The sequence below is a fragment of the Topomyia yanbarensis genome, chromosome 1 (genome assembly GCF_030247195.1).
Source record: "Topomyia yanbarensis strain Yona2022 chromosome 1, ASM3024719v1, whole genome shotgun sequence".
In the NCBI taxonomy this organism is placed as follows: Eukaryota; Metazoa; Arthropoda; class Insecta; order Diptera; family Culicidae; genus Topomyia; species Topomyia yanbarensis.
Genome location: NC_080670.1, coordinates 77,340,660 through 77,364,709, shown reverse-complemented (window position 1 = coordinate 77,364,709; position 24,050 = coordinate 77,340,660). Strand labels below are relative to the sequence as shown.

The window sequence follows — 24,050 nt, the reverse complement described above, 5'->3', positions numbered from 1 at the left end:
TCTTGCCTGCTTTCCAGTGAGGGGAGGCACAAAAAAGTGGCTCTTCAAGGTGACTCTTTGAACGAAATTGTGCAGCTCTTGGTGCACAGATCTTACTCTTTTTCGTTTTCGAGTTTCTCTTTGTGCGGTCGTTCTGCACATCGCAGTGCTTTTGTGCTGCTCTATTTTTAATCGGTGTATTTCGCTCTTTGTGGCTCATTGTGTGAGCAAATAACAAGCCTGTTCGCGACCACACAAAGTTTTACCACATCATCGCCAAGATCAACCATTCGGTAATCTGTCACGTAACCGATTTGGCTAGCAAACCGCCAAACGAGAACAAGTACGACAAGGCAGACTCGTGCGGCTGCTAGGTTCCTGTGAATTAGGTGATATGCGGCCGACTCACTTACTCGCAAAGATGCAAGAGCTGGCCGCAGGATTAAACGTAACAGACGACTCTCCAAAAAATGCCACCTAACGTTAAAGCAATCTTTTCTATCAGTGACGGCACAATCGGGAAACTTGCGGAGATGGCGGATAAAATGTTAGAATCTTCAACCAGTCATAGTGCGGCTATGTCAAGTAGTCCTGATGTCAACAACTCGTTCGGCATCCAGATCGTCAAGGGATGGGGAAATTTGCTGGTATCATCGCAAGTATGGCGGACGCGCACTAAAATGTCGCGAATCCTGCAAGTATAACGATTCAAAAAAACTAATCAATTGTTCACCCGGAGCGACGGAGGTGAACGAGTCGCCGCATTTTTCTTCATGACCGCACGAGCAATTTTAAATTTCTGTTTGACACCGGTTCCGTCGTTTCCATCGCACCGGCTAGAAACAACAATAGATCAAAAGGGGCTACTTCATTTGATCTCACGCTGCAAACAGAACTAGAATAAAAGTTTACGATAAACGTTATCTGTCAACTGATTTGGGACTACAACAAAGATTCAACTAGTGTTTTCTGGTAGCAGATGTTGGTGCGGCCACTATAGGTGCCGATTCTTTAGCAACGTTTGGCATTCTAGTAGACACTGGAGGTTAGTAGATGATACAACCAAGTTGTCATCTATAGGTGGTTTAATTGATACTCCCGTACATAGCATCACGAAGCGACTTCCGATCACCCTTTTCGAGATCTTTTAAGTGAATTCCGTAGAGTTACAATTCCAACCACAATTACGACAGAGGCACAGCATGATATCACTCATCACATCCGAACAAAAGGCCCTCCTGTGGCTTTTAAATGTCGCAGAATGCCACCCGACAAGCTGAAAGCAGCACGAAAAGAGTTCCAATTGATGACCAAACTTGGTATTTGTCGTCCTTCCGGAAGCACTTGAGCCAGGATCGTCGATATTTTTTTCGCCATGAAGTGCTGTGTGAAGTTTTGTGCCAATTAAACTATCGCCTATTTTAAAGATATTGTTTTTTTCGCTTCCCGGTTTTTAAATACACTTTAAGATTGTTCAGAACAATGAGGGATTCGATTGTGTATCTTCGCGCGAGCGGTTGACTCTTGTAGAGTAGTTATCCTCTAGGGAGAGATATGCGGAGGAAAAGAAAGGCAAACTAGCAACGGTAAATATCGCGATAAAAAACTAGCATCACTTATTGCGAACCAAGTTTTGCGTGACTTTATTATCATAACGTTTATTTTAAAAATAAGAAATGAAGTGCATTGGAAAATTTTGTGCGAATCGGCCTTGTAATTACGCTCTAATAGCTGAAATAAGTTTTTTTTCGGTACCCGAAGGATGCTGCATTACGCGATAAATGGGTTGAATTTTTCGAGTTCCGGCGTTCCCGTTGCTGGATTCTTTGCGGCTATGTAGCGCAAGTATTATTCAAACAAAAATCAGTAAATATGTATATAATAAGAAGAGAATACTGCAAAGAAAAACTCCGTTCCTGTGTATTCGCACGTTACGCAGTTATAGGAGCTTAAGAAAAACAAAAAAGCAAACTTTTGATGATGGATCTATTTCCCGCAGAAAACCATTCTTGACCCTATCGAACAACGTAAGCAAGAAGATAGATTAGATGCATAAAATATACCATGCGGTAGCTTTCGGACAAAAAATCATCTCTTCAGATCAATCAAAAGCAACACTGCCAGCAACGCAACCATCTGGAAAAAATCAGATAGAAGGTATTACCGACGATTCCGCCGGGAATCCTACCTTTGGATATAGGTTGGTTACCCTAATTGAACAGCATTATTCTTGTCAGGAAAGTTCAACTTACAATAGCGCCTATTTATAATTTGTTGTCTAATGTTTATCAACAAAAATAAAAAAAATAACATTACTATCCAAAAATATTGCACCAATGCAGTCAAATAATGATCGACTGGCTCAAAATGTAGACAGTAAGCTGGCTCAAGATGGCGTCTTCGCATATCTCTCCCTAGAGCAGAGATGCCAGGTACTTTTTTCAAATGTCTGCGATAATAATTTTAAAAGTCTGGGAAGAACAAAAAATGTCAGGAAAGCTAGTGTAACCAAAAGCCTTTATATTCAAAAATCTGCAAATATCTGCAACCAAACTAAGAAATCTGCAAATATCTGCAACCAAACTAAAAAATCTGCAAATATCTGCGTCATCGAAAAAATCTGCAGCTTAAATTAAAAGTCTGCCAATTTGCAGACTTGTCTGCAAATCTGGCATCTCTGCCCTAGAGGATAACTATTGTAGAGCTCCCTTCGAGTCGGTTAATTTTCATTATTTTCGGCTCAGTTTACTGCCTCCCGGTTATAGAAAGTGTCAATAAGGGTGCAATTTAACGATTATACAAAGTTAAGTGGCTTATAAAAGCGTTTTCGGCATATTTTTGAGTGACGCGAGTGGTGACAGTTTGTGAAAATCGAATTCCGGCAAATGAAAAAATATCTTTTCCTCGCATTACGGGCCGTCGATTCCCGATGCAAAGACAATAAAAGTGCACAGAAAACATCTAGAAACACACTGTATATTCTAAAAATAGTGAAAAATGGTTTTTCAGAAAAAAAAATTCAATCCGAAAAGTGAAAAAGATACGACAATAAGAAAAATTAGCATATTCAAATAATTGGCGTTTCACCAGCGACTAGCGACTACCAGGTGTCGCCCCAAAATTCTTCGCCCGAAAAATAGGTGGCAAACCAGCCAGTCGGTGCTCAGCTGATTTCGTCCGCGTCCCTTGTCACCTATGTTTTATTGGGTGTTTCATGGGCGGTGCTATCTTTGGAAATGAGCCGCCTTGGATATTCAACTGTTTTTTTTTACTTTCTTATTTTATTGCGTATGAGTAGAGGTTTTGATTCTTTTATATTCTGGATTGCAGATATTTTCTCGCATGTAAATTTTGGTTGTTCGTTGATGTGATGGCGCTGTAAGAAAACACGTATCTGCCGGTCGGCAAACTTTTCTTTGGACTGAGCAAACTAATTTCTATGTTTCTTTAGGGTTTGTTTTACAAACGGGGAACTGATCCAAAGAGCATTCAATGTGCTTAGGGAAAACACATGGCCTAATTTGAGTGGAACGATGGCTTCAATCATGTATAAGGTTTGAGAATTGACAATTCGCGAGAGGAATCGGGGACCGGTAAGCAATTACCTTCAGTTATGTCAGCACGAAGAATAAGTGTTTTGCTGTCATGTTCATTCAGCTTTCAATTCTATCTCATGCCTCCACGCGAGTCTAAGCTTATTAATGGCATTTGGTCCTTAGACCGGCGACGACTGGGTGCTATCAGCCTTCTGCCAATAGTAGCAGAATGAGACGGTGCGAACAGATCTAGCGGAGAAAACAATACCGTCCAAATGAATAGTTGTTGGAAAATCAGCTCCAATAAGACTTTAATTTGACTAGTATCGATGATCGCGGGACAATACGTACTGAAAATTCGCCGCGTCTGTTTTAATGAATCTAATTTTTTCTTTTTTTCCCCTTTTTTATTAACGACTTATAGTGAGTCAATCTTTTTCCTTTTTTATATTGTAACGACATATAGTTGGCAAGGGACTGGAGGGTGAAGTGTTTTTCAAGTATTGGGAGCCATAGTGCTCAGGGGAGGGCAGGGATTTGAGGTGGGAGGGTTTAGAGGGGCGTGGAGTAGGGTCGGTGAACGGGCTTGGAGTTTCCCGGTTACTTGGCTTTTTGTCTTCTGCAGCGCAGTAGTCGGGATCTTTCGGCATTGAATGCGAATCACCTGAGTCTGCGGTGTGTCCGGACAGGCGTAGGGTCAATTTAATGACCTATGCTGTCGGAGCCGACAGCATAGGTCATTAAATTGACTTTACGCTTGTCCGGACGTGTCGCAGACTCAGGTGATTCGCATTTGATGCCAGGGGATCCTGACTACTGCGCTGCAGAAGACGGAAAGCTGAGTAACCGGGAAGCTCTAGGCTTGTTCATTGACTCTACTCCACGCTTTTCTAAGCTTTCTTGCTTCAAGTCCTTGCTCTCCCTTGAGTGCTGTGGCTCTTAATATTTGAAAGGTGCTTCACCTTCCAGTCCCTTGCTAGTTGTATGTCGTTACAATATTAAAAAAATGAATCTAATTTCAAGTTCCGTTGTTGGTGGCAAGCCCGTGCATCAGGTTAACGATCCTCTGTATTTCCCTTTAATGATCGATATAATCGTTCGTATACGTGTATTTCGCAAAAAATCAAACAATTAGAAATAAGAAATACTTTCGTTGATTTATAACATCTCGAGCTATCATAACTCTTTGGGTGTATAACGTGTTATCACTCGGTAGTTTGCAAATATATTGTGGAGAAGGTATAGCGAAATTAGTCTAAATAATGTCGCAATAAATAGTGATCCGGCCTATTATGCAGATAAGATTAGCTTTTCTAGGCAATACTCCCACGATCGGCTGTGTGGAGTTGAAATTGCTTTTGTTTAGAAAACATAGGATACTCTCGGTAGCCGGCTACCCAGTGTTTAAAAAGAACCAAAAACTAAACAATATCTTCTTTTTCGAGCGATCGTGTTACTAAACTACTACCTAATAAACTATGTACAGGTCGCATCGCTTGCATGGAGCGAATCCTAGAACACCAACCTCGCGACACCTATGGAAGAGTCTGATGAACCTTCTGTATAAGATTCCTCATTTTATTCAAACGATCGCCGGGTAAAATCAGCACCGACACGATAGAAACCACGAAAAAATTCGTCGCGTGATTGAATATTATTAAGAAATATAAGCAATGCTCCTTATAGCCGGCTTTCCGGAGTTCAAGTTGCTTATTTTGCTAATCGTATTAATACAACAAATGATAAATTTCCCACATTCTCGGCAGCCGGCTGCCCAGAGCAATTATTACATGATAACGCTACTGGCACACTTACTAACAACTCTCCCATTCCCGTGATACATGTGGAGATGCAGAGGATTCCTCGGTCTCTAGTAGCAACATGTATCGGACTAACATTCCTTCCTTTCCCAGAGGATCTGCATTCGGACGTGGCCGGCGTCGGTATTGATCAGCATGCAGGGATCAGAATAGATTGTACAATGTGGCTCATCATGTTATTCCCAAGCATGTTGTTCCAATGAACATTTTGCAACCTAATTTGGTTCTGGTCAATAACGGAGTAGCAACTACGGGCGATCTCTTATGCTTATGCTTCCGGAAGCACTTCAGCCAGCCCGCTACATTGTATACGGAAGAAAAAACGGAAATTAGAGATTTGTTGGAAATTACCGCGCTCTGAAACAGGTAACAGTACCAGATCGATACCCAGTTCCACACATCCACGACTTACTGAACGCGTTTCAGGGCAAAACGATCTTCATAACTCTGGATTTGGAAAGAGCATACCATCAAATCCCGGTCGAGCCGTCCGATATTCACAAGACCGCAGCAATAACGACCTTCGGTCTCTTTGAATTCACTCGTATGCAGTTCATGCACAAAATCTTCGCTGACCTAGATTTCGTAGTTGTCTTTGGAGATGATATATGCGTCGCATCGACCTCTGAAGAGGAGCGTTACGTTCACGTCCGCGCTGTTCTCGAACGATTTCAATCGTATGAGCTTATCGTAAACGTAGCCAAAAGTCAATTTGCAGAGCCTAGCGTCGAGTTTCTTGGCTATTCGGTAAACAAAGATGGTATTCTACCTCTTCCCGAGAGTGTCCGAGCAGTAACAGAATTCCCGTTGCCTTCAACCGTTAAAGAACTACAACGTTTTTTAGCTCTTGTAAACTGCTACAAACGCTTTATCTCTCGAGCCGTCGATATCCAACCTGAACTGCGACGATTGGTTCCCGATAACCGAAAGAACGATGAGAGGGAGCTAATTTGGTCAAATCAATCTACGGCAGCATTTGAACGGTGTAAGCAATCATTAGCTAAATCAGCACTACTACATTACCCTGATCCAAAGAAGCCCCTGGGATTGTTTATAGATACATGGAACACTGCGGCCGGAGCTGCACTTCAGCAATTCTACAACGGATACTGGACACTGCTCCGTTTTTACTCCAAGACATTTTCGCCAACCCAGGTCAAATATTCAACTTTCGAAAGAGAGCTCACTACTATGAAGCTGCCTGTTCAGTATTTTCGACATATGCGACATGAGGGTAGGCAGATCGTTATTTTCACCGATCACAAACCACTCACACACGCCCTTACGTCGAACTCAAACAGCAGATTACCACATGAGGAACGGCAACTTCAATATATTTGGCAATTTACCAACGACATGCGACACATAATCGGACAGCAAAATATCGTTGCGGATGCATTGTCAAGAGCAGACGCAGTAAGCATTCCTTCGCTGATAGACTTCGGCAAAATCGCCTCGGATCAGGTCAGGGACGACGACCTGCAGCGCTTACGGCCAATTTCTTCACTGGATGAAAACCGGTTTTCGCTAAAAACCAGTTTTCGGATAGCTGGAGAGGAATTAGTCCAAAACCGGTTTTCAGCGAAAACTGGTTTTCATCCAAGTGAAGAAATTGGTCGTTATTAAAATCCCCTACCTCATTGAAATTGGAGCTTCGCCAAGTCCCATTGGCCCGCCAGTTAATTTACTGCGATGTTTCGCGTAATAGGATAAGACCGCACATTCCTTTTCAGTATCGAAATACTATCTTCAAGCACATGCGCGGATTAGCATATCACGGTGCACGTTCCACGCGACGTTTAATAGCAAGTCGCTTTGTGTGGACAAACATGAACAATGATATTAACAAATAGGTATATGCGAAATTGTATCCAGTGTCAACAATCCAAAGTTCACCGGAACACTAATGCACTATTTGAGAAGTTTTCGTTCCTGGTGCACGTTTTCAACACATTCATGTGGATTTAGTAGGACCTCTGCCACCGTCTGGTGGGCATCGATACATTTTGACAATAGTTGATCGATTCCCGAAGCGGTGCCTCTACCCGATATGATTACGGAGTGTCGCCACAGCCCTTTGTGCAAATTGTATTGCCCGCTTTGGCGTACCTGAAACCATCACTTCTGATCAAGGCAGACAGTTTGAGTCAGAACTGTTTCGTAAGCTGTCGAAAGCTTTTGGATCCGAACACATTGGAAACTTTAAAAGCAGCTATCATGTCGGTAGACTCAAAACATTGGAGCGACTGTTTTCCGTTGATATTGCTGGGACTTCGGACCGCTTTCCGCGAAGATTTTCAATGTTCGGTCGCCGAGTTAGTGTATGGGCAAACGTTACGTCTACCTGGAGAATTCCTCGGGCATGCAGCGTCAAACAACCTTGATCGTTCTGAGTTCGTTAAGCAACTACGAGATACACTAAGTAAACTAAAGCCAACTGAAACAGATTACGATCAACCAAAATTTTCCATCAAAGGCAAAGTGGTAAAGTGCACCCATGTTTTCGTCAGAAACCATGCTGCAATTATCGTTAGTGCAACCGTATGATGGACCATACAAAATCGTCGAGCGGCACAAGTACTTTGACAGTACAGTGGAAAGAGGCGGAGGATTTCCATCGACCGCATCAAACCAGCCTTCATATGTGAAGAGGATATAGCTATACATCCTATTCCGGATTCAAAAACACGAATTATCCCATCAGGACACAAGGTGAGATTTCTGGTGTAATTGGAGGGGGTTGTGTGGTGGCGCTACCTAATAACAGTTGCGCGCCCCGTCGGTATGAGCTTATGTAAAAAACATGTAAAGACAAGCAGAAAAAATCGCCATTCGTTTCGCGTTTCGACTACTGTCCGGTCGTTTTATTTCGCCTCGACGCTTCCCACAATTTTGTTTTAATTTCGATAAAGTTATTATTAAAAGAAGAAACAATAAATGTTTTTATTGAAACAATAAACAAATTTTATAAATTTTCCTTCACTTGATACAAAGTTTCTGTAACTGACAAGTTTTCGTTCTGCTTATAAATAAATCACAAATTACAAATTCAATAAATAAGTTTATTGTCTACCGACCAATAATTTTATTATTGAATTTAATCCATATGTTTATTGGACCTATAAATCTTTTTTCTGCGAGCACCATAAGCGGGAAAAGGCTATTAAGCTATTGCCAAAAGAAAGCTGATTTTTTCTGTACAAACATTGTCCTGGATTTTACCATATTGGGTTAAATGAAAAATAAAATGAAATAATAAATAGTAGTATAGTAGCAGTAGTACACACGGTAAAGTCAGTGAGCAATTAATAATAGATATTGTTTGTTTTGATATGCAAATGATTTTACTCACACTACTTGGTGGTTTGTTTTCCTCCACCTGTCATATGTGAAACTGTCAGACAATTTAAACGTTTGAAATCGCTTTCCTAAAGTATTTATAACGGTGTTTAAATGCTCTGTGTCAATGTGAAACTTATTCCGGAGACTACAATACCGGTTGGGTTCAATCCACCATGCTAATAATCCGACCGAAAAGCTATTTTTTCGATTTTTCCTCCAGCTATCAATAATTATGACAGGTGGAGGAAAACAAATCGTTGAACACACTAATACAGTTACAGATTGTCAAGTACTCTATAATAGCAACATACTCACCAATATTTCCGAAAATTATTCCATTCTCGGTTGACGATACCTTTACATTTGCTTTGATGTTACAAAAATCATGCGGGGCCAGTACTACCGGATGTGGCCTTTCAACCAGCTTCAAGTCACCAACAGTGGCAAGCTCTAGGGTACAGTTTTGCAATGTGTCATTAGTTTGATTGACAATCAACACATCCAGCACAATATCGTACTGATTTACGTGCACATATGCTTCGGCATAGACCGGATCTGAAAATCCGGTTAACTGAGTTACTTTGTTCAGCTTGTTACTGGGCGAAGCCACGCCCGTTACGATTGTGTTTTTGGTACCAGCAACTGCCTGATTCAAACTTGATTCAAAGACATTTTCCCCCAGCTGATCGTTTTTTCCGTTTGCCAGTTGTGTAAAAGAAATCGGATCATCAGGTTGAATTTTCGCAGTAATTAACTGTTTGTCTTTCTGAGTTTGTTGCTCTTCTTCATTCTGCGCAGTCAACATATTTGCTAAAGCAACACGACAAGATTGTTTAAAAATGTGCACAATTTCTGGTGTGCGTTGGCTAAGAGTTTTTAGGCAGAGAAAAATTCGATCTCTGTCATCGTTAGTAATTGCTCTATTAGGTAATCCTGATTTTCCCAAATGAAGAATCGAGCTCATAATCAACATGGCGCTGGTACAAAGACGGTTTTGCTTCTTTTCATTTTGCTCCAGTTCAAAGTATCTCAGCACAAGCTTGGTTAATGTGGAAGCAAGTGTTGCACCAATGAAAAAATCTCCATCCATAAGATATTGCCGCAATGGTGGGCGTTCAATTTTTTTTGATAAACTGAAAAAATAAATTTGAATAGAATAAAGATCATTTCCTGTACAAAAACAACACTTACGGTGCTACACTGAACGCACTTTGCGTGGCATAAGTCCCATCAGAAGTTACTTTATTTTTTGGTAATCCTGCTGGAACCTCGTTTTGAGCTTTGTTTTCGTTATTTTCGTTTTCTTCGCCAGTCAGACGGCGATGCTCTGAATCAACAATAGGGACTTCGCCTAATGTCTGATTAATAACGTTCATTACATCAAGAATATCTTTCACTGAACCGGCGTATTCTCCAAGAATCCAAAGGGCTGCACGTTGAATTTTGGAAGATTTTACGGCTGGAAAAGCCTCCAAAAGTTTTTCAATGACAAGCAGTTGCAGATGAGGAAATTTCTGGATTGCTTCTCGCACGAAAATTAGTACATCAGCAGCTGCTAATTCATTCGAATCGGACAGGAATTCAACTAACACGGGAATAACAGTTGCAGCAACATCGGGAAATTTAATACAACAAATATGTAGAGTACGCACCAACAATTGGCGATATTTTCCGGTATCTTCGTGCTCGATGTTATGAGTCTTGGAAACTTCCTTTTTCAACACCAAAACCATTTCTTTAATATTTCTCGAAGACACCAACTCCATAGCCAGCGTTAATGTTTTGCGACGAACTTCAATATCTGTTGCTGACAAAACCCGTAGAATGTCCATAACAAGCTCCTGCATAACACGTTCCATATTCTCATTTTCCTTCAGCGCAATTAACCGATCCAATACAATCAATTTGACATTGTTGTCGCTTTCAGTAATAATCAGCTCAATATAACAACTAACTGCAGCTTTAATAGCCGTCGGAGCAGTTGATAGTGTCACCAAGGTTCCAGCTGCCTCGTAACGAACGGCATTTGAACTAGAGTTCAACAAATTGTAAATACAACGGATGAAACGGGATCGTTCCGTTGGGTTAGCATGACAAACCTTGTAAATAAGTTCAACAATTACCAGCTGTAAGATATCCCCAAAGTTATTTACTTGATCGAGACAGGAGGCCAAGTAGTTCAATGCTCTTTCTTGATCAGCATGAAGCAGCATAAGAAAAGCGTTTCGCTTGCATGACATGTCCTGTTGGGTGTCCAAAAAATTGGCAATCAATTCCGGACCATCAGGAACAAGCCACTCAAAGTTCTTGTAAATTGTAAATATAGCCAATACGGCATTTCTTCTAACATACGAGTGACGGTGCTCAAGGCATGCACGAATTGCAGGCATAAGTGGTTCCAACAGCTCCGGCTCTTTCAATTTACACAAAAATCGCAGAGTGGATCCACGAAGAAATTCGTTTGGATGCTGTAAATCTTTTCTGTAGGCATCACAAACTAAAATCATTTCCTGCAACAATTTCCCATCCGGAGATGTTTTTGGAACAATTTCCCAGTAGATAAGCAAAAGCTTTTTAATCGTGTGATTCTGCAATGGCAACACAAACCGAATGATTGTCATCAGTAAGCTCGGAAGACGCTCTCCATTCAAAAGAAGTTGGATGACTCTTTTCAGAGTGTCGACTTTAACGTTTAACTCGCCCTTTTCTGCAAAAAAAAATATCTAGGATAAATCCTGTATCAAATTGTTAGAGCATACCAAGATCCATCTTCAGCTGCATCTCATTGAAGGGCTCTGTTTCCTGAGCATTAATAATAGTGTAACAAGGTCCTTCCGAAAGCGACATTATTAGGTTTGGCTGGATTCTTCTAGTTCTGGATCTGAGAACAACTTGAATCTACATAAAACGTTTTCTCAAAGTAGGTAGCACTTTTTTAGGTGACGTATACCGCAAATTTCCTTTATCTGTAAAAAGAATAAACACCAAGGTTACGCAAATGCTAGAATTTAATATATTACAATTGTTTTAAAATATACTTTATTCATATATTAATTTTAGTCTCATACAAAAGCCAGTTGTATAAGAATCCAAAAAAGCATTATAGTTGATAAACTAATACTTTGTACGATTTTCCTTACCAAATTTTACGAAACTTCGAAAGCCTATGGAAATTCAATGACAACTAAATACGTGTACAGCAGGGATGCCAGGTCATATTTCTTGAAATCTGCACTGTAAAGTTCAGCCGGAAATGAGCGGGAATTCCGGCTGGTTCCAGTAAGTATTCCGGCTCCAGTGACACAACCGATTCTAGTTATAATCGGTTATGTCACTGTAACCGGAATGCTACCTGGAACCAGCCGGAATTCCGGCTCATTTCCGGCTGAACTTCACTGGGTGTGCGGAGCTCGATTTTACAACCCGGTTAAACTCAGCCGGAAACGAACTGGAATTTTGGCTGGTTCCAGTTCGTATTCCGGCTCCAGTGACACAACCTATTCTAGTTAGAATCGGTTGTGGCACTGGAGCCGGAATGCGAACTGGAACCAGCCAGAATTCCAGTTCATTTCCGGCTGAACTTTACTGGGAATCTGTGCAAATCTGTGTTAAGTCTACCCGAATAGAAATGCACAACAGTATTAGGGCATGTTCAGGAGCGTTTTATTTTGTATAGGAGTTTCAAAGTAGAACTGGAACTGAAACATTCACATCCCCAGCAGAGCGTTTTGTTGTATTATTTCGAACAGTTTTGTTTCAAAATTTAAAACTGTTATACGACGCCGTTCTATTTGTTGCTGATATCAAATACAAATTAAATACGCCAAGGTCCCATACAAACGGGTCACCACTTTTTGGTTTACCGAATAATCAAATTACTCTACCCTATTCATCTGTTTCGCGATGACAGCCTAGAATTGCCTGAAAAGAATTAAACTGGCAACGATATCAGATGAAAGCGCGCTGTGGCCACCCGTTGCTAGAGTGATCTACCCGTTGGTACAACAAAAGTTTGCTGTTTTTTTAGAAAAAAAAAACTAAGTGCCAAACGATTTTCTTAAAATTCATTTAAATGCGCGTAGAACAATCTATCAATCATCCCTCCATCCGGATAACGGTTCGGGATTCAAAATAAATTTTGTATGGATTCCGTGCAGCTTTTCGTTGCTATCAACATTCGGTTAGTATCGTTCATTTACAGTAAGCATTACTTGTAACATGATTGCATGCCGTTCTGAATGTGCGTTATTTTTACTTATTTCGCAGAAGTTACAGCAGTATATAATCAATGACGGCGCCGGTAGTTGAGTGGTAAGCGTGGCCAACACTCGCCCCTTAATCCCAGGCGAGGTCATTAAGTTTTTTCTGAGGTGAAAAAAATCTTGAAACATTGAAGCATCCAAATGAAGATAAAAAATAAAAATGCATTGAATACTGATAGATCTACTTCAATACCGGCGGAAGCGATAATAATAATTGTTCTTGGCCATATAAATCTCGGTGATATAAACCATGCTCTCTATCATGGGCATTGTATTACAGGACCGGAACTCGAATGCTGCGGTGGCAAGTAATACGGCCGGTGGACAACAAGGAATGCCCCCGATAGTGCGGAGTATAGTCTAACCAACGTCGTAAGTTGTTTTAGAACTTTATGACTGCATGTGATCCTAACGAATTTTTGCTTAGTCAATTAAACATTTCAAATGTCTCATGACCTTACAGACATGAACTGAAAATCGACCAGGCCAATCACATACCCTTTCTCCATGAGCCCAACATAGTGACGAGGAAGAGTAAGGATTAGGATAAGGATAAGGAAGTATGGTGCCAATACATAAACTCTTTTTTTGGTATGCATAGTGGAGGAGGTGGCCACTAGGAAGTGGTCAAATCTCTAGAAACGACGTTAATATTTTTGGCTGGCGGATTATGTCCTCGCTGATGCTATTGTTTTACTCAGCTATCTATATTTGGAGTAAGTTATGTGTTATATGCCAGAATCAATATAATTATGTATATAACTCTAACCCGTAGGAAGATACTAAGAGCGTACACTGTTCCCTTTCGTTACCTGACCTGTTATACGAAGTTTTGGAGTACTAATCTATTCATTAATCCACTGGCAGTATCTACTTCATACAAAGCCATCGTACTATTGTTTTATTAGTGATATATGTACTGCCTATAATCGGCAGTCAATCCGATGTGGATAGGGATTCCGATAGAACATAGAACTGACTTGCGATTATGGGCAGTATAAAAAAAAACAATCGATTATTTAAATGGTAACAACATTATCAACCAAGGAGCGAATTACACGTCAGCTAGATCTTATCGGGATAATATGCCAAGTAGGGTTCGTCGCGGTTGCGGTAATTACCGCAACCGCGCGGTATTTACCGCACCGCTAAATCCGCGGTGCGGTGAGACACCTTTTCCCGCAGATGCGGTGCGGGAAATGCGCTTTTGCCGTGCGTATTACCGCAACCGCACGCAAAGCTCTCTGTCAGAATGTTCGAGTTATACTTTTCACTCTACAATAGAGAAACATGAACAAAACATTGAATAGCCATAGTTTGATTAAAAATACGAATATAATCTGCAATCAAATTTATCGTTGCTTGATTTTGTTACATTTTGATTGTTCTAACTTGATAAGCAAACTGTTATTAGCGGAGAAAATCTAGCTGCGTTCAAAATAATTTGGCACCATTATTTTTTTTAACATATTATGGACACCATTTTTTTATACTTCTGAGCAAAACTTTACAAATGAACCATTTTAAATACATAAAATGATTCTTCCAAATGGATACAAAATTATTAGATCATTAAAAACAATTAAATTGTACTCTTAAATCCAATTTCAAAACGCATGACTTCTCCCGATTCCTCTTGGCACTCGTGGAATCATTATTCGTTTTCGATATCAATTTTTTCAACCGTGAATTTTGATTTGAAGCAACCAAATTACTAAATAAAACTAGTGATGCTGAGTCTTAAAGACAAACCAAAGAATGTAATTATCTTCATCAAACCAAACAAATTTGGAGGAATTGGCACCAAAGGAGACAAATGTATGAAAAGCTTCTTAAATAAGGAGCGGTCCAAATTAGGCTTATTACTCTATTCGTTCTTCTTGTTCCTGTAGGGTCGCCCTCAAGAATCATTTTCGCCGGGTCGTCGTCCGACATTCTTACGACGTGTTCATCGCAAAGCCCCCCTTTATACTAAAACACATCTCAAAGTTAGCTCAGATAACAAAAATTCACATAGACACCTTTTGCCAAAGAAAAATATTAGGAAAATTGCATTAAATACTAATACTTTCGAATAGCCAGTTCATACCTTTAAAGCGAAAAATTTTAGTATTTGAATTCTCCGTTTCATGAAAGTCATACTTTTTTGGAGTTTTTCTAATATTCATTAACTACCGATTGATATTAGATGGATTCCTGATTAGAATTTATGTATAGAACGATTTTTTTTTTGATTTTTTTTCAGCACAAGTTTGAACTTTTGCCGAATAAGTTTGCCGATCGTACGACGAAGAATTCCGATCTGAAGGAGAACATTCACAAGAATCGTTACCCGGATATTAAGACTTATGATCAGACGCGCGTAAAGTCGACGATGAACGGACTGTCCATGTCGGATTATATCAATACGAGTTTCGTCACTGGTTATAAGGAGCGTGAGAAGTTTATCTGCGCGCAGAGACCAATGGATAGCACTATTGTGGATTAAAAAAAGGGATTTTTTTACAATTACAAAAAAAAATAAAAGGGTTTTTTTTACAATTACAAGCTATCAACTTATTTCTCCTTATCGAGTTCGGCTTTCTTTCCCAGAGGAACGGCGGCTTTTAATTTTTCGATGATTTCCAGAATTTTGCTTCTGACCAGTTCCAAGTAAGCGTCTATCGACTGCTTGTTATTTTCGTAGACCTTTGGCAAGGTGAATAGTGCAACGAATACAATGATGACACACGTCATTCCGTTGAAAATGGCACCGACATAGGCTAAGCAGTAAAGGACAACGCCAAACTTGATAGAATCGATTACATCTTCCACCAGGAACAGACGGCGTAACTCCAACAGCAGAGCGTTGGCATGCGCTACAGCAACCGCAGCTGATACTTTCTCTTGCGATAGGGTCAAATCAAAGTCCAGGTATTCTTTGAACGGGTGTCCTTCGGAGGCCTTTTGTACGGCCTGAAGCACGTTCTTGTAGATTCGGAACGAAACGGTTCCGAGCAGGACCAGCAGCGAAACGTACGAGAAAACACTGATCAACGAAATTAGCGACATGGCGAGCAGGATTGTTAGGTCACTGCCGAACACGATTGCTGATTTCTTAACATCGCGCCAGTAGATCAGCGATTCCACTTTCGGGTGCAATTTCTCCGGCTTGAACCAAGCATCTAAACCAAACTGCTTGAATGATTTCTCCACCTGTATACACTGCTCAGCAGGTTTACTGCAAGAAGCTTTACCGGTTTCGGCATTTCCTCCGATGGTTGTCTCACCGGGGTTACCGCTTTTGGAGTAACTGCTTTTGGGGTGACAACTGGCGGCGGAGCCGCAACTGGTGCGGGATCGGAAGTAGCAACAACCGCAGTCGCATCAGCAGCAATACCAGCTGATAGCGAGTCTTCGAACTGTGGCTCCACGAATTGGCCCTTTTTGTTGTGACTGGCGAAAGCACTGAATATATCTTCTTTTTCTACACTATCGGAAGCAGCAGCAGGAGCACCGGATGGCTCTTCAAGTTTTTGATTTTGTGCGGTTGTGCTTTAACGAACCTCGGCATACGAGTTCATTTTCATTTAAAACTTTAAAAGTCATGAATTTTCAATCATAACAACAAAGCAAAAGCTGTGTTGCTAGTTTGGCAATATTTCATCAAAGTATGTTCACATTAGCGCTGATATCACTTGATATAACGAGATGATATGGATATCATGTCAAAGTGTTCACATTAATGCGAGGTGATATCGTTTGACAATTGACATGACAACTCAAGTGTCATAAATTTTCAATCATAACAATTTGAAAGATTTAACAATTTGTAATAAGAAATAGTCTGCATTATTGTGCGCACATATGTTTAAATTCGATTAATAATGTTTTTGTTCGTGCTACGCGTCTCGTGAGCAAATGTCAAAATCCCACACGGAAAAAGGCAACATATTTTGCAACTTCATTTCACAAGAGGTATATACAAAGCTTTAACAGGGAGACAAACGTTCCTGCATTGGATTATACTCTAATTACCAGACCGTAGGAAGTGAGCAAGTTTCATTGTTCCTGGTTTCCCTTTTGTAAGCTGGGGCAAGAGTCAAGTGCTAGAAGAAATCTAATGTGTATTGAGTGAGGGAATCGAAATACAAACAATTCCAGCCAACATCGTTATCATTTTAATAAACTGTTGTGGAATCGTAAGCTGTTGTGAAATCTGCGTATCAAAAGAACTACAGAAAGGCCCTAAAATACATGATGGCTTGCCGAAGTCTCTGGGAAAAATGGGATTGAAGCCAAAAATGGCGCACTGGCTTTGCCCTTTCGTCATAAGACTAATGATTGCGTATGCTTCAATTTTGTGAGGGCTCAGAGAGGAAAGCAAAAAGGCTTGTCTGTAACTATCAAAGGTATAAAGAGTGGCTTGTTTAGTTATCACAGGGGCAATAAAATCGGCCCCAACGATTGCATTGGCATCAATGTTAAAACTAGTGCCATTATATGCCTACATTAAAATGGATACAGCACGTAGTGTCTTATTAATACATATTGTATCTATCGGTATTAACTGAGGGATACTGCGAGGCTTTTAAAATCCTGTAGCTAGTCTCGGGACTGTTGTACTTAAATACATTCACTAACATCATGCCGAAGTCTTTGATCTACCATTCGAGGTTGTAATATCTGACTGAACACAACAGAATATGTACCGATTACTCAAAAAGATGCTGCGGCGTGGGAGTAGGATGTGTGGTCCTTACTGTAGGTTCTACAAGGCTCTAGTTTCTACACCGTTTGTCTTTTAAGCAATTGAGATGAAAGTGTCTACTTAGAAACGACCCAAGGAGTAAGCAGTAGATAATTTTGCCAGATAGCTAGACTATGTTAAGAGCTATGGGTTCACGTAGCTTCGATTCTAAACTCGTCCATGGCTGTCGGTTAATATTGATGGATCTAACCAATAGGGGATTTGCCTCTCATAACATAGGTCCAAATCTACGCTTTGGATTTCGTACCAGCTTAAGGAAAAAATCGTGGAATCGTGAAAGCAACAGCTGAAGGGCAAACACTTTGATGCCCTATCACCTCGTTCTTGTCGTCTTTATTCTCACAGTAGTCGCTAACACCACCTGTCATATCACAAGGATCTGTCTTCCGTTATTCCAATGCATTATTAGGACGTATATCCATTGTTGTTAAACTGATGTAAATACGCTTCTGCGTTCCCAAAATATTTCTAAGCGTACGGTTGCTTCTACTAAATTTTTATGTTCATTCCAATTCATCCAAACCATCTGCAAATAATCGGAAATTTATTCAAGTTTCATATGTCACACTTGTTGATGAGGTCAATCTCGCATGAGCTTGGCATTATTAAAACCTGATATTAAAAAATCTTTAAGGTTCAACTGAGAAAACTTCAAAACCCGACCCCCTCTGAAACAGCTTAGTATAAATTAAAATGATGAAATAAATTTGAATTAAGAAGTTCAAAGTATAATTAACCCTCCGGAATATGGCTCACTGAACGAGCAGCCGCTGATAGAAAAATTATCACAAAATCGTGTTTTTTTCAAAGACATTCTACCAAGCTTCATCACCGAGTCGATATTATTGCATAAACAAATTACAGAATGTTATTGAAATGATACATTATAATACACAAAAGTTTTTGTCAATTTGCTTCACCCAAAGTTCTAAAATAATTCTCAAAATAAGTGATTTTCTTTTCCTGCTGAAACCTGTAAACCCCCCCCCCCCCCTTAAGGCAAAATCATCTTGCAAGACGTACTTCGCGACGAGAACTGCATCATTACACCATATTATTCCCATGCTACATCAGTAATAACAACAGCAAAGAATAACTACAGTCGTGATTCGCTGGTTGGTCCACAGCCTTGTCCAACTAAGGAATTTGATTCAATAGTTGGACAGACTGCCAAATGTCAGAAACTCTCCAACGGAGATGTTGGCAGTGTAAATGCATCTATTTACATCTCTAATAATTGTCAAATTGTCAAAGTAAATTTGACATAAGATTTTGACATTCAGATGCTTTTTAGTTGGACAATGGTCCAACTAGCGGAGGTCCAACTAATAAGCGGTCCAGCTAAAAGTGTCCAAACAGCGAATCACGACTGTATCACATCATCTGTAAATAGACCTGGAAGGCAAATAAAAATAAGTAATTTTGTGTATTGTAACCTTTTAGTTTTGAGATATTCAAAATGTAAAAAAAAAAGAATGTGGCACCGCCAAGCTAACGCATTTGTGCGTTTTAAATAAACGAACTAAAAACTAGTAATGCTTTATTCATTGATTGGCTTACATTCGAACCGATTGCAAAAAAGTGGCAGATGTCCAAAACGAAATCTTCAATCAAAAATAAATCCAGTCTTCCCATGAACATGAACATGTTTGCAAACGTGTACAAAATTTTGTGTGCGAGATCAACATCAAACGCTTTGTGCCGACATACATATTCGTCTAATGCCGTTTTTGAATCTTAGTCTAACCCCATCTACTGCCATAATGTATGAACTGATGACAGCAATTAGAGTTGCAGCCTGACTCAAGTTCGGGTTCAAGCAAAAACGACATGAAACACCGAACCTAAGCGAACGGTGCACTGTTGTACAAAGTTCGGTTAAACATCCGTGTAGGTACACCAGGTGCGTACGTTGTGAAGCTACGCGCAAAGCAAAAAGAGACCACGCTAGCGATGATTAGGGTAGAGAAGAGAAAACAGGTGTCACGAATCAGTGTGTACGTACACTCTGTACACACATTCGAGTTCGACTGTGCAAGCGAACATGTGCACGTATTTTTGTACAAATTGGCGTATTCCGGTTTGTACGCGAAATGTGTATTTTAAATAAGCACAGTAACTGAGAAACCTTCGTGCGCGATGTTCATTTGGGAAGGCTGCAAAAATCTTTTCGCCAATCAAAAAGCCAGGTGGCGAATGCGGGTGAATCTGTCACTTCCAAAATTATCTACTCAAATGCAACTACTTTATCTATTTGGTTGGCTATTTTCGGCAAATTTGAGACTAAGAGAAACGAGAATGATCGCATGGTCGTTCTAGGCGAGGATTTGTGAAGATTTTTTTGCCGGCGTCGGCGGTAAAACATGATGATGAGTTATGTTCTACCATAGACCATGCGGTAGACTTGGGTGCAACGCCCAACTCCTACTCTGCAGAAGGCAAAGAATTCTCCACATTTCCTTTCGATCATGCCCATATGAGCCTGCCTAGTTCCAGTTTTCCGTTCTAAGTTTATAACTGATTCGCTCTAGAATACCTATCCGTCTTTCAATTTCATTGCTTTCGTTTCTCTTAGTCTCAAATTTGCAGAAAATAGTCAACAAAATCGATACAGCAGAACCTTGCGACAATTAAAACATAGTAACACGTAAATGCAACTAACAGGAAGCTCTTACTACCAACTGGGAACTGGTGGTAAAATGAACACGTTAAGCAAAGTCATTATTTTCTAACTAATAAGTGATTGAGATACTACAATCACCTTATATGTTGCTTGTTAGACATGTTTTGTACATATTTGATGAAAATACTTTGACATAAACACAAGTTTTCAAACATTATTCTTGATTTCAAAACATGTCCAAAAAGAGACACGTTTATAGCGTGTGGGTAAAATGAACATGTGCTGGTGGTAAAATGAACACCTTCTAGTGACCTGCAAAATGTTCTGTATGTATGCAATGCTTAGAGTTCAAAAGCATTTTTTCGAGCAATGTTGATGTCCCAGCGGCTCATGAGAATTGCATACACAGGGCATTTTGTAGGCAAAAAAACTTGTCACGGAAAAATTAAATTTTCATGTAATACTAACCAATTTACAATTCTGTGACATCGAAACACATCTACAAACTTGGTGTTATCCATAGGTGATTAAATTTTAAGGATCTGTTGGAGAACAATGAAGATATAGCAACTTGAACTTAGCGATTAATTTTGAGGCTTGGTACTTGGAGCAGCAAGATGGTTCATATTACCCCCACTACAACCTGTTCATTTTACCCCCTAAGACATTTTATTTTTAAACAGTCGTTCCGATTGAGCCAATTTTTCCTGATCCCTACTTATTGCTGTGAAATATCTGCAAGAGGTTCAATTACTGTCATGTAAGGCCATTTTCATAATAAAATTAAAATTTCACCTCAAAAAACCTTATATTCTACATGCCGAATTTAACATCAGCGACAAAGATGAATGCCGATTTTTGTTTTCATCATATTTATTTCACATCCGACAGCTTTTTATCAAAAGAAATGATTTCAATATCCTTTGAATTCTTGGCAGATTACGTTTCTGTGAAGTTTGTTCTAAATTTCACTAACATTGACTTGATTTGGCCACCTGTTCATTTTACCCCCCCCCCCCTGTTCATTTTACCCACAGTTCCCCTATTTATATTAGAAATTTATCTCCATATGCATCCTGTGCTTTTGACCACCGAGAATGTCGTTATTTTTGCCATTCTCATATAAAGAAAGGTTATACAATCATTGTAAAAATCGACTTTTTAAACGAGGCCCGGATGGCCGAGCATCATATACCATTCGATTCAATTCGTCGAGATCGGAAAATGTCTGTGTGTGTATGCATGTGTGTGAGTCATTTAAACTCACACAATTTCCTCAGAGATGGCTGAACCGATTTTCACAAACTTAGTTTCAAATAAAAGGTATAGCGCTTCCATAAGCTGCTAGTGAATTTTTAGTTGATCCGACTTTCGGTTTCGGAATTAAGGATTGAAGAGTGAATTCTGGTAATACCATGATGTCCGAACGATGTAATACATATTAAAATGGGTCACCATTACTTGGATATGCGGGTGTAGATCAGTAATAACCAATTAAAGCTTTGACTACATTGGCCACCTATGACGGTTCTAGATGCCCCCGGGGAACTCGCCAAGTTCCTAAGCTAATGCAACACCAATTTCCCAATTCTTGACCGATTTTTTTTCAAACTTGATTTCAAATAAAAGTTTCAGTAATCCCATTGACTGTTACTGAATTTCATTCGGTTCTGACTTTTAGTACCGGAGTTACAGGTTGGTTAGTAAGGTTACACTGGAATTCCCCATACAAACGTAATACCTCATTGGTCACCAAATTACATTGATTAGCAGGTTTAGATTACTGATTGCCAATCAAATATTCTTTGAATATGTTGTCTACTATCGACAGTTCCGGAAGTCCCGGATTCCGGGCATATTCCACAACAAAATCACATCAATTCTTCGGTCATGACTGAACCGATTTTCTCAAACCAAGTCTCGAATGGAAGGTATAATATGCAGTTAGGTACTGTATCGCCCCCCTCCCTACCTTACCCTTCCACCAACCCCTTCCCTCATACACCCTCCCCCTTGGACAACCCTCACATCCGCATTTCCTTCAATTTAATAATACCGTGGCTGTTATAAAAAACTTTCGTAAACAATTTGTGGTGTTTGTGCATAAAGAATCCTTCCTAAACATTTTGCAAACATTACCTTTCTTCCCCCACCAGCTGATCAAGACGGCTAAACAAAATCTCAGACCGCCGATAGCTGGTTGTGATGGTTCAAGTTTTCGATTTGGCCCTGTCCCTTTTAGAAAATTTTAGAACTGGAATATTGGTTGAGAAAGGTACAATTACACCGCTAGGTTTATTAAAACAGGTTTTTCATTTGAAGACCGATGAAATCTCTATAACAAACTAGCTTCAGTTTTTGTAAGGAAATGGATGAGAGCAGATGCAAAAGCTCCAGTCACGACAGTTATGTCTGAAGCTTTACTTTCTTTTCATTTTACCGCGATTTTTTACTATTTTTTCGGTAATTGTCTGGTAAGTCTTTAGTTTAGTGTTTTTTTTGCCAAATTAAAGTATTTCGGCCGGAATAAGCCGAATTCTAGAGCGGATATTGAATTTTGTTTTCAAATCAGTTAAACTGATAAAGATGTGTTTAATAACACTAGTAATAGTGACAGTGTCTGCAAAACCGCTGTCTGAAGTTTAAACAAACCTGTGATCCCCTCGTTTGCCCGGTTAACTCAAACGTAGGGGTTACGGCTAGTTTTAAACGGCATTCAAAAAAGTGAAATGTCGTTGTCACATTAGCCAGCGGCATTTTTCGTGATTGTTACAGAATCTCACATTTACACAATATGTATAACAGCATTCTTCAGCCTCATGAGTGCTGTCCGACGTTGCTAGCATTGCTAGCTTGAGACCCCCATGTTTGAGTAAACCGGGCGAGTGGATTACGGATTTGTTTGTAATTCCGATGGCGAGTTTGCCAACAGCTCGTCCTGGTTGGTATTCCAGTATTCTGGCTGTAGTCCGCTTCGGATACTTGGACACCATGTGGCCAAGCCGCATCACACTGTCTTTGCTGCATAACATCACTTGGCAGAGCAATATTGCACTGTTACTAGCACAAACTGTGAACCTCTTTTTCACATTTTAGAACTTTGAGATGTTTGTTGTGGTTTTTTCACGAAAAACATCAAGTCAACGCTTGCCGCGATCCAATGAATTTTCGAAATGACATTTATAAATGAGTGCGTTCAATGCCGCTATCCGTGTTGCTAGTCACTACTTTTGACAATTTGACTTGATTTCGTTCATGATATCCCGTATATCACGCAAAGAAGATGATATGAGATGACATTTAAAATGTATGGGATATCAAGTGATATGGTATGTAATATCACCGGATATCAAGATTATCCGCATATCACTTGATATCAGTGCCAATGTGAACATAGTATGACAGTGTACCTTCATCGGTGTACCTGGGTTATAAAATAGGTTTGTTCCACTACACGGAAGTCACTCCGGAGTAAACAGGAGCAAAAAATCTTTGCTCTTTTTTACTCCGGTTTGCTACCAGAAGAAGAAAAAAGAGAAGAAGAGAGTACAGGAACGCTTTTCTCCGGAGTACTTCCAGTTTCTCCTGGTACTGGAACAGACCTAATGTGTCCTTGAAAAATCGTTAGAGCATTCCGTATTAACATATTTGTATTTGCTGATATTAAACCCTAAGAGCATGTTCAGGAGAGTTTCAGTTTTAGATTTATAATTTTGACAGTTCTATAATATAAAACTG

At 39.9% G+C, this 24,050-nt stretch overlaps 2 protein-coding genes and 1 long non-coding RNA gene across 4 annotated transcripts in view; 1 reads left to right on the top strand and 2 right to left on the bottom strand.

Moving 5' to 3' along the window:
* Positions 1 to 11,897, bottom strand: part of LOC131677979 (coatomer subunit beta) — a 35,517-nt gene extending 23,620 nt beyond the window's left edge. The window contains exons 1-4 of one of the 2 annotated variants that reach the window (XM_058958087.1): positions 11,818 to 11,897; positions 11,437 to 11,643; positions 9,869 to 11,384; positions 8,993 to 9,810 (exon numbers count right to left, since the gene is read on the bottom strand). In XM_058958087.1, the coding sequence (XP_058814070.1) occupies positions 8,993 to 9,810; positions 9,869 to 11,384; positions 11,437 to 11,524 (2,422 nt within the window). In that variant the 5' untranslated portion in view covers positions 11,525 to 11,643; positions 11,818 to 11,897. Of the gene's footprint in view, positions 1 to 8,992; positions 9,811 to 9,868; positions 11,385 to 11,436; positions 11,644 to 11,715 lie in introns of both variants that reach the window. The other variant, XM_058958089.1, reaches the window with a different exon arrangement.
* Positions 11,898 to 12,356: 459 nt separating this feature from the next.
* Positions 12,357 to 15,148, top strand: LOC131677984 (uncharacterized). Its single transcript, XR_009303512.1, has 4 exons — positions 12,357 to 12,857; positions 12,944 to 13,311; positions 13,403 to 13,655; positions 13,715 to 15,148. It is a non-coding gene; the product is annotated as an uncharacterized LOC131677984 (long non-coding RNA).
* Positions 15,149 to 15,284: 136 nt separating this feature from the next.
* On the bottom strand, positions 15,285 to 16,305 carry LOC131696280 (reticulon-1-A-like; the record flags this gene model as incomplete). Its single annotated transcript, XM_058984830.1, has 1 exon — positions 15,285 to 16,305. A coding segment is annotated over one exon (810 nt), but the record flags the coding sequence as incomplete, so codon positions are not given.
* Between the last annotated feature and the right edge of the window lie 7,745 nt (positions 16,306 to 24,050).